This window comes from Nicotiana sylvestris, chromosome 4, assembly GCF_000393655.2.
Source record: "Nicotiana sylvestris chromosome 4, ASM39365v2, whole genome shotgun sequence".
NCBI lineage: Eukaryota > Viridiplantae > Streptophyta > Magnoliopsida > Solanales > Solanaceae > Nicotiana > Nicotiana sylvestris.
Window position 1 is genome coordinate 94,417,888 of NC_091060.1, and position 10,912 is coordinate 94,428,799.

Below are 10,912 nucleotides of genomic sequence, written 5' to 3' on the forward strand. Positions count from 1 at the left end.
AGGTTTTAGATCACAAGTTTTAAAAGTTTTATAGCCACATAAATGCTATGACTAATTTAAGACCATATATCTTAAAAGACTTTTATTTTTTATTAAAATTTGTGTCAAGTCAAACTAAGACAATCTTTTTGAAACGGAGACTATATCTTTCCTCAACTGTTGGTCTTTCTTAAAGCTTAGAATGATTGAACTATTTCTCTAACAAAGTAGTTATACCGAGAATTTTATTATAAACGAAATGAATTCTGAAATTTAATAGTATGACAAAGCAAGTTTTATGCATATATTGGAAATATTGATACACCTTACGCGGAGTATTTGTTCATAAGTCAAATCTTGTGCATACTGCGTTATTTCATTCGTTCAACTTATAACATATACTTTATACATTAGTACGATACGCCTTTTGGAAAGAAAAAAGATAATACCGTACAAAGACTAGTAGACAATGTCATATTGTGGTCACTCGAAAATAAATTCAAGTAAAAATGGTATTTGAAATTTTGAGTTTTGTTTAGACATGAATATAATTTTAGGTTGTTTTTAAGTTTTGTGAGTGAAATTTTTAAAAACAGTTTTTTGGAGTTTTTAAAATTTTCGAAAATTTTCAAAATGCATCTTCAAGTAAAAATTGAAAATTTTATGAACAAACGCTAATTTCGAAAAAAAAAAGTCAAAATTCTTTTGAAAAAAAGAAAAAAAATTCTTATGTCCAAACGGGCTCTAAATACTAGGGACCAGGAAATTATCTAAGTCGGGTTTTCTCATTTCAAGTCTTATTAAGGGTTTTTTGGGGTAATATATATGTATATTGTTGGAGAGTAGATTTGTCCCTCATCGGTTGTGTAATAAGAATTTCTAAAGAGCATGGACCACTCACGTCTATTGTCTTAAGGTTTTGGATGGAGTAGACCAGAACATTATAAATACTTTATCCTCCTGGGTGTTCAAAATTTAATATATATTTATAATAAAAAAACAAATTTAACCTATATATAAAGTATTATTTTTTATATACTCTATATAATTTTCCGATCAAGAGTGTTCAATTGAACACCCTTTGCTCGATGTGGTTATGCCATTGTTTGCTAGCAGGGCGACATACCAGGAAAAAAAAAAGAAGAAAAAAAAGGTAAGAAATAGAAACGATGTAAAATAAACAACGAAGTCTACAACAACATAACAAAGGTGAATTTTATGGGGCTTTCTTCTTTGCTCTGTCGTGAAGAAAAAATCTGCCTCTTATAATACTTGTAACCTATCCTCTTGATTGGGGTTTCCTCTTTAATTAACTTGATACTTATACATATAGGGATCATTCAATAAATAGCAGTTCATATTTACTATTTTTTTTATCATATACATAAATTATATATTAATTATACACGATTATACATATATAGTATATAAATTATGCATATATTATACTTTCACCGGCTATTTTTAATTTAAACAGTTGATATTTTCAATTTAAGCAATTGGGTGGACGACTATTTGGGTTAATTCTTCGTACATATATATCATTGGAATATGTTAAAACAGTTAAACTAGCTAGTGTACAATTAACATGACTACATTGCTAGGGTTTTCTTTGACTTTATCTGGTTCTTTTTTTTCTTTTCTTTCTTATCATAATGTATTTAGAATTAAAAATAGCCGCTTCCGTGTATTGTCTCGTTCCGTATATTGTTATAGTTTTATCACCAATATTCATTTATTAATTTAAATAGCCGATTACTAAGGCCAATCTGTTATATCACATGGATCTAATAACACAAACCAAACAAGCTAATTAAAGATTGAAAAATTTAGGTGGAGTAAAAGCCTAAATATACCTAACTAAATCTTTATTAACGAAATAATTAAAATTCTTAACGATAGTTATCATTTCCATTTTCCAATTTGAAAGGACTAAAGTCCTTTACCTTTAACGCAAATGAAATGATTAAAATACTTCCTTCCCACCCCTCAACAACCTCCATTCGACCCCTCAACTTTCCCCTTTTTTCCTTATTTTTTTTTCTTTTTCCAATTTGCTTGTGTACAAACTAATAAAATAGCAAAAAAATTAATTCAAAACTTCATTTGCAAACAAGAATAACATACTTACTCTTTTGTAGTTGAAAAGAATTTAATATTCCACATTAATTGATAACTAATTAAATAAATTTCCAAAAGTGCATCTAACATATAGGATCAAACATGATATCAGCTCATAAATGAGTTATAACATCTGAATATTCACCCCTAAGATTTCTTAGAGGAGTTTCTCTCAATATGTCTCTGTTTTACTTTTTATTTTATTTTCATGATTTTTTTTTGGAAATACTATAACTTATAAAATAATTAGAATGAGCCCGTCATCAAAGTTATAGTTCTACATAATATTCAGAATCACCTCCTTGACGAGGTAAAAAATGTTAAACTATGAATATAAATTAAAACGTGTGAGAATTTTGAAATAAGATGATGAATGTCCGATAGAAAAAAAAAAAGGAAGTTTTTTTCAACAGGTATACAAAAGGTTTTCTCTCCTCTCACTGCCCAATATGTCGTGTAAAACCAACAAAAGTGACTGCCCATCAGTCATCCATATATCTCTAAACCAACCCACTTTCTTTTAACTCTTCTTGAAACTAACTATATATATATATATATATAACAACTTTACTTTATTCCATTAATTTCTTTTAATCAATTTAATACTCCATACAACATATTACTAGCTACAACTTCCGGCAGCTCACATGGCAGAAGGTGGTGGTTCCGGTGATGATACAAGAAGTAGTTGTCCACGTGGCCACTGGCGGCCGGCCGAAGATGAAAGGCTCCGGCAGCTTGTAGAGCAGTATGGTCCTCAAAACTGGAACTCTATTGCTGAAAAACTTCAAGGAAGATCAGGTATATATCTATTTAATCATAATTTATCTACTTATTTTTGGATTATAATCTTATAAAAGAGATAAAAAAAAAAAGAATCGAGTCGACAGCTAGATCAAGCCCGAAACAAATAGGCTTACTTTTTTTTCTCACTTGAGTGACTATTACAATAATTTAGATTTTAATCTAAATTTGATATCATAGCTTAGGAAAAATGAATCGGAAAAGGAAATGTTTTGAATTTTGTGGTGCTACTGTTTAAAGATTAGGGTTTTGAATAAAGTCAAGCATAATTTGAACTTTGATATCACCGGCTCTTATCATTCTTTTCTTGAAAATAAAAACATTTGGATCAAATATTTCTCAAGTCTTTTAAATGCTAAAGATTTTCATTTATTATGGTTGCTATTATTTGCTCTTCGTTATTTCGTTTAAAGTTGGCTTATGAACTTAACAAACTATTTTGGATATCCTTTATTAAAGTTTTTAATTTGTTTTATTCTAAACTTGGCTAAAATGGAAAGTTTTAGCACCATACATAAATGAAGTCTATAACAGTTTCCGTTGATAGTATCTTCCCAACAGCTTAATTAATTAATTAAGATCATATTAAGTGCAAAGATCTTGCTCAAGAAGTTAAGTACACCATTGCTTTTTCTCTAATGAAAATTAAATCAAGTAAAAAAATTCAATTCCTTTATTCTTCTTGGGAATTTTGTAGGGAAGAGTTGTAGATTGAGATGGTTCAACCAACTTGATCCAAGAATTAATAGAAGACCATTTACTGAAGAAGAAGAAGAAAGACTTGTTGCAGCTCATAGAATACATGGAAACAAATGGGCATTAATTTCAAGATTATTTCCAGGTAGAACTGACAATGCTGTAAAAAATCATTGGCATGTCCTAATGGCAAGAAAACAAAGGGAACAATCCAAGAATATTTGTGGCAAAAGAAGCTACCAATTGCAACATGATACTTTTCTAAGTGATTCTAAATCACCCTCCTATGGTTTTCGAAGACGGAACGATAACAACAACAATAATAATTCAAAAACACAATTAGAAGGTAATTATGGCTCCAAAATCAGCTTCTTTGAATTTCAAAACCCAAACAAAGATAGTGTTTTCTCAATATCAACATATTCACCTGCATTGTTTGGAAGAAATGGGAGCCATTTGTTTAGAGAAAGCTCAAACTTTTCAGATAAAAAACCTTTATGTCAAAATAATTTAAGCTTTTCATTATGTGGAGGATATGAAGGCGCTGCTGCATTAGGGGTTCCCAATAATTACAAAAGGAGTAATATTCAAAATCCTTTTAGTTATTCAGTTCCTGCTGATCATAGAATTAATGTATCTGATGGCATGACTGAGGAAGTAGTGAATTTTAGAGATAGTAGTACGTTTTCCTTCAAAAAAATGCTAAGGGCAAACATTGAACAACAATATGGAGAAGAAGCAAGGGAAAAGAAAGATATTCCCTTCATAGATTTTCTTGGTGTGGGGATTTCTTCTTGATCTTTTTTATTTCCAATTTTTTTGTTTGTTTAATATTTAATTTTTTTTTTGAATTTTTCATCTTTAACTAAAATGTATGTATGGTATTTGCTTCCTAGTTAATTTCTTTTTCCATGTTATTTAATAATCACCTGTAGTTGTTCAAGTGATAGCTTAATTAATTAGCTAGCTAGCTGTTTCTTTAACCTCTAAGGTAAAAACTCTTAGGTTTTACCTAATCATCCTTATTCTTAGGGAGATGGATTTTGGAACACTTGTAGAATAATATATGTAAAAAAACATTGATATGAATCAATTAATTATTATATGGACTCAAGTTTGTGTTACGTCTATTTTATATTTAGCTTCTTTTTTTCAAATGGGAGTTGTACCGATAATTTTTCTTAAATTTCTCAGCTTGTTGCGTTTCTTTTTCCCATGTTAATTATCTGATATATTTTCTTTTTTAATTTCTGACCTTTCTTTTTGGTAGAAAGTGTAAGTATCAATTTCGTGCAGGTAAGATTCAGTTGTTTGTCTTGCTAATCTCTTAAGTAAAAAAGAGGAAACTAATTTGATGTGAGATGCTAAAGATATCAATATCAACCAGGTGTTAAAAAAAATTTGCAACATTTAAGGAGAAACTGCATAAATTTGATAGCTATTTGGAACATGCCCCTGAAAGTTACAAGATACTAGTTTGAAAGAGGACTATTTAGATGTATATATAACGCCCCTCTATCTTAAGTTGTTATGTAGCAACAAGGGTTATGGGTGTGATAAATCTCTTTCGTCCTTATAAAGAGGAGTTTTGGATTTGAGCCCTACGTATAAAGTTGTAAGCACTTTATCCCTAATGTCACACTTTTCGGTACGAATCAATTAATGCGATAAATCTCATTCTGTGTTTTGATTATAAGAAATTGATCCTTAGAGCTAACCTTAGCAACTAATAATTTAGTTATGTACTTTGTTACTTTTTCCTTCCATTTATTCAGTTTATATCAGATAGCAGAATTTTCTCAATTTGTATGAAGATTTGTGCTTACCAGACCACAAAAGTATGCTTTCTAAGAGGGCTTTTTTTTTTTTTTTTTTTTTACATATACAATAAAGGAGTTACTTTTGTCGGGTTCATTTCATGTAATAATGATGCAAAGAAAAATCCTCACTTGTGTTAACTCTTTTATTCTTTTCTTTAATTATAATATTCTACGGTTTCAATTTATATGGTAGTATTAGATTGAGTAAAGAACTTAAAAAAAAATAAAGAAATACTTTAAGTCTTAAACTAACATGGTGATTATAAAAGTATGTGAAAAATAAAAAGTTTTAAAGTTAAATTATTTTTAAATATAATAAAATATCATTCCTTTTGAAATAGACTAATAAGAAAGGGTGTTATATAAAATGAAACAAAAAAATATATTGTATTTTTTCAAATTATCGTATGAACAAAACGCTGTATATGAATAATTTATAATATCCATGTTATGACAACATGTTATCACTCAAAATTACTAAAACAAGTTTTTATTGCTCTGACAACCTAGCTTGTCAGATTTTTATTTATACGTTGTTTAACTATTTACATAGACCTGTCAAATGTCGATCTGCCTTGACCCAAACCTATTATTATCTTGGCCCATGAATTCGTAAGTGGCAAAAAATAGAAATAGACAAAATTTCACAAAAGTAGCAGCCATAGGTATTTTACATATAAGGCAACTAAATAATTATATTTCTAGCAGAAAGCCTTAAACCCTTTGTTGCGTCCAAAATAATCACGCAAGTGTACGCGATCGACAAGTAATATAGTAGTAAGTAAAGTATCGTTCCCACGAGGAATTGTGATCAACTTATCGACTGATGTAGACTCAAACAATTATCAATTCAAGCTAAATTATTACAAAATATTTAAAGAACCAATTTACAACTTACTTAATAATTGCACAATAATTCAACACAAAATTACTACACCAATTTCACAATATGTTTATAACAATTTGGATAAATATATTCCCGGGTCATGGACTTGCTAGAAATTATGCTACTATTTTAGCTTAAAATGGATTTATTGAATTATCCGGGTTATTGATTATAGGGTTAATAATATTCATAAGAATCTTTCGAGTTCTTATGCATCTATTCAAGTTAAACTAATACCTATATGTCTATGGTATTAATATTAGCAAGAATGCATTTACAACTCCTATTTTTCAACCAAATAAGGCAATTAAGTATATGTCTATCTTAATTGCAAATCTTTCACCCGATGCCCAGGATTCGGATCTTGTTCTATTTGATTCTATATGCAACCAAGAATTTCCTTTGTCAAGTTTAACTCAAGATTCGTAAATAATATTTCACTGTTAGCTATGCAGTAAAATAATTAGACGCAGAATCAAATAAACAACTCATAACGATAGATTCAAGATCTTCAATCTAAGCTTCAAATAACATAATTATCTAACATCCATGACCCAAGAATAATAGAGTTTTTAGCTACTCATAATCATACAAAAATCAACAATAAAAGTTTTAAACATAATATTAACAAACAAATAGAAGAAAGTTTAGAAGAACTCTTTGAATCCTTGCTTCAAGATGTTGTTCTTCTTCTCCTTTCTTAGCTCCAAGATGAGCTCCTCCTTCTTCTATAGCTTTTTCTCCCTCAAAATCTGATCTATCCCCTCAATAATGGAGCTTTACTTTATGTAAGTTGAGTGGATCCTCTCAGATTTTCCATTTTGCCCCCAAATAATTGATTTCCCGGACTGGACTAGCGCGGGAGCGCATGATCAGCGCATATCGAGTTTCTTTCTGTCCAAATTACTGAACTAGCGCGGGAGCGCATGACCAGCGCATGACCCGCGCTAGTGGGGTTTTCTCTTGTTAAGATGTTGCTGCTCAACTTTTCGTCATTTGGCTCCATTTTTCACTTGATTACCATCATAAATCCTCATTTGTTTATGGAACTCCTGTGAGACATTAAAGTCATGATTAGAGCCAATTTTTGCATTATTTGATCATTTACAATAGTAAACCATCCTTAAGTTGAGCTAAAACATAGGCTATATTAAACAATTTAGCCTATTATAAACACCCCACACTTAGCTTATTGCTAGTCCTCGAGCAATCCACTATATTCTTTTTAGAGAATTCTTCACTCAACCATTTCCCCTCACGCATTACACCTAGAACATTGTACATACTTAACACCTAGCAGTGAACAATCCTAGCCTTAATGTTGTCTCTCAAGTGCTATGCAATATTCAAACTTCCTCAACTTACTCTTTACAGAAGTCAAGATTTGCTTTTCTGTCACAAGTCATATGCCCTCACCATCATGCCAACAAGAAATATTTGGTAATTACTCCGCACATTCAAGTCATATACTTATAATAATCAATTAAAGCATTCACTCTCACAATAGAAGTCACATGCATGCAATGGGTACCATAAGCTTGCCCGTAATATAAATCTCTACTAATTTAGGCTAGCTCGACTCAAAATCAATTAGGATTTTTTCATGGTTGTAATGTGGGTTAAGGGATAGGTAGGATGCATTTAGGAATAGTGACTCAACCCCTAAGCACTTTAACACATCACACGAGCAATTTTCAGCGTAAATTCTTCAACCCACTTCTCATTCATACACAATACCATCCCACAAATACGCCCTTCTTCTTTAAGCACTCTATTAATTCATTCCCACTAGCTAGAGCAAAACACAATGTAATCATCTTTTTTTTCTTGTCACTCAATTTCTGCTAGTGGTGTATTCGTTTACAACATAAGTGCCTCTTTCATCCTTTTATTGGTTCCACTCAAAAGCCACCCCACACTTATTTCCTTCTTACTTCTTTTAGCGCTCTTCTCACAATTAAAGTGTTTTAAGAGGTAAAAGGATCAAAACACTGTCAATTAAGAACAAAAGGGTATAGGCTTGTAATGCGGGTGCCAAACAAAAAATCTGAACGCTAAAAAGGGTTAACTAGGGACAAATTTTATTTTTAATAAGCAATTAAGTTCAAAAAGGTCAAAGAAAGCCTAACATCATTTTTCAAACCGAGCATCACCTCAAATTTCGCTTCAACTCACATACCGGGCAAGTTCTAGACACAAGTACAATATATGGACTACACAAATACTCACCACACATGGCATATGACTCATTCCAGATCAGCTCATCAAGACACTCCATTACGAGCATTCAATTCAGTACAAACATACAAATTAAGGCACTTTCAGTGAGATTCAACAATTAGGACTAAGCGTTACACTCTAGGGTATATTGTGTTCAGGTGTGTCAACGTTATGGGTTCACTTTTCTATAGCTTATAACTCCTTATTTTAGTCTACAAAATAAAAAAAATATATAAAAACAAAAATTAAAAACTACCTATGCCCGGTTCAAGATAAACCCTTGGAAAAGAACCGCGGCTTAAATAAAAACCAAGGGGGAATTGCTACACTACCTAAAAAGTTAAAAAAAAAATTATATTTTTTTTTCTTTTTCTTTAGACTCACTTCCCTCAAGAAAATTCGTCTAAAAGATCCGTCGTAGGGAAAAGTCTAATTTTTCTACCAATTTTTTTTTCACATAAAAAAATTAATCTTCTAAAATACTACACAACTACGAAGAAAAGAAATAAGAAGCTAAAATACTAAAAAGCTAATTATCCAAAGGAATTCTCCCACCCCACACTTAAAAGAGTGCAATGTCCCAATGCACAAATAAAAGCAAAAAATAACAAGGGTGGACAAGAAACTCCCTGAAAGGCCAAAGACCGAAGCACTGGCAGCTCACGGGGTACTCAGACTTCTCCCAAGGATGGTCCTTTGTGCGGGTACCTCACACTAGTTCCAACCAGCTGGCTCGCATTTGCACAATTTCAGTGGCTTTTCTTCTATGCTCATAATCCTACAACAAATGCTACAAAGGTAGAAAACTAAAATAAAAAAATAAATAAAAATATCCCAATCATTCCGGATAACACTTGCATCCTCTGTATTACCGCGGCTGCTGGCACAGAGTTAGCCGATGCTTATTCCCCAGATACCGTCATTGCTTCTTCTCCGGGAAAAGAATTTCACGACCTGTGGGCCTTCTACCTCCACGCGACATTGCTCCGTCAGGCTTTCGTCCATTGCGGAAAATTCCCCACTACCGGTCGATCTATCTATCCGTATATAGATATATGATCTAGCATGCCCATTTGTGAAATAAAATATAAAATTCCATTCCCCCCCCCCCAGTTCTGTAAAAGCAACGGGAAGAATTGCTCAGATACCCGTGAGTGAGGCTTATTTGGGTCGTGTTATAAATGCCCTGGCTAAACCTATTGATGGTAGAGGTGAAATTTCAGCTTCTGAATTTCGATTAATCGAATCTGCCGCCCCGGGTATTATTTCGCGCCGTTCCGTATATGAGCCTCTTCAAACCGGGCTTATTGCTATTGATTCGATGATCCCTATAGGACGTGGTCAGCGAGAATTAATTATTGGGGACAGACAGACCGGTAAAACAGCAGTAGCCACAGATACGATCCTCAATCAACAAGGTCAAAATGTAATATGTGTTTATGTAGCTATTGGGCAAAAAGCATCTTCTGTGGCCCAGGTCGTAACTACTTTACAGGAAAGGGGAGCGATGGAATACACTATTGTGGTAGCCGAAACGGCAGATTCCCCTGCTACATTACAATACCTTGCTCCTTATACAGGAGCAGCTCTGGCTGAATATTTTATGTATCGTGAACGACACACTTTAATCATTTATGATGATCCCTCCAAACAAGCGCAAGCTTATCGCCAAATGTCTCTTCTATTACGAAGACCGCCCGGTCGTGAAGCTTATCCAGGAGATGTTTTTTATTTGCATTCACGCCTTTTGGAAAGAGCCGCTAAATTAAGTTCTAGTTTAGGTGAAGGAAGTATGACCGCCTTACCAATAGTTGAAACCCAATCGGGAGATGTTTCGGCTTATATCAATCTTTCATCACTGTTGTTAGTAAACAACGTCGTTTCGCAGAATCCACTAATCGAGAATATCCTTCCCAATACCAACTCTTACTCCCATATTCAAATTCAGATGTTCAAGAGGTGAGGTCATGACTAGCAAAAAAATACGGGCCATAAAAATCTTTGATTAACCAAGCGTCTTCATCATTAACCTTACCTCTGTATATTTCATCCTCAGATGTCATCCTGAGAGAACTAGAAACATACTAAGAGAAAAATCAAATAGTTATAAAAATAACATATTTACAAAAAGAAAAGAAAATAAACTTATAAAGATAATAATAAAAGTCTAACACAGAAGAATAGTTAATATCTAATTCTCCGGCAACGACGCCAAAAACTTGTTGTGACCAAAACACTCACGCAAGTGTACGCGATCGACAAGTAATATAGTAGTAAGTAAAGTATCGTTCCCACGAGGAATTGTGATCAACTTATCGACTGATGTAGACTCAAACAATTATCAATTCAAGCTAAATTATCACAAAATATATAAAGAACCAATTTA

The 10,912-nt window shown here is 32.4% G+C and overlaps 1 protein-coding gene across 1 annotated transcript; it reads left to right on the forward strand.

The window, feature by feature from the left end:
- The first annotated feature begins 2,671 nt into the window (after window positions 1-2,671).
- Window positions 2,672-4,521, forward strand: LOC104220106 (transcription factor MYB117-like). The gene is made up of 2 exons (XM_009770916.2): window positions 2,672-2,901; window positions 3,602-4,521. Exons 1-2 carry the CDS (start codon window positions 2,748-2,750, stop codon window positions 4,396-4,398), a joined length of 951 nt encoding a protein of 316 aa, XP_009769218.1. The 5' UTR covers window positions 2,672-2,747; the 3' UTR covers window positions 4,399-4,521.
- The last annotated feature ends 6,391 nt before the right edge of the window (window positions 4,522-10,912 follow it).

Bases quoted from the DNA above. Each gene is read 5' to 3' on its own strand.
- LOC104220106 (XM_009770916.2), top strand. From the start codon at position 2,748: ATGGCAGAAGGTGGTGGTTCCGGTGATGATACAAGAAGTAGTTGTCCA. The intron at 2,902-3,601 runs GTATATATCTAT...GGAATTTTGTAG, and splicing joins AAAACTTCAAGGAAGATCAG to GGAAGAGTTGTAGATTGAGA.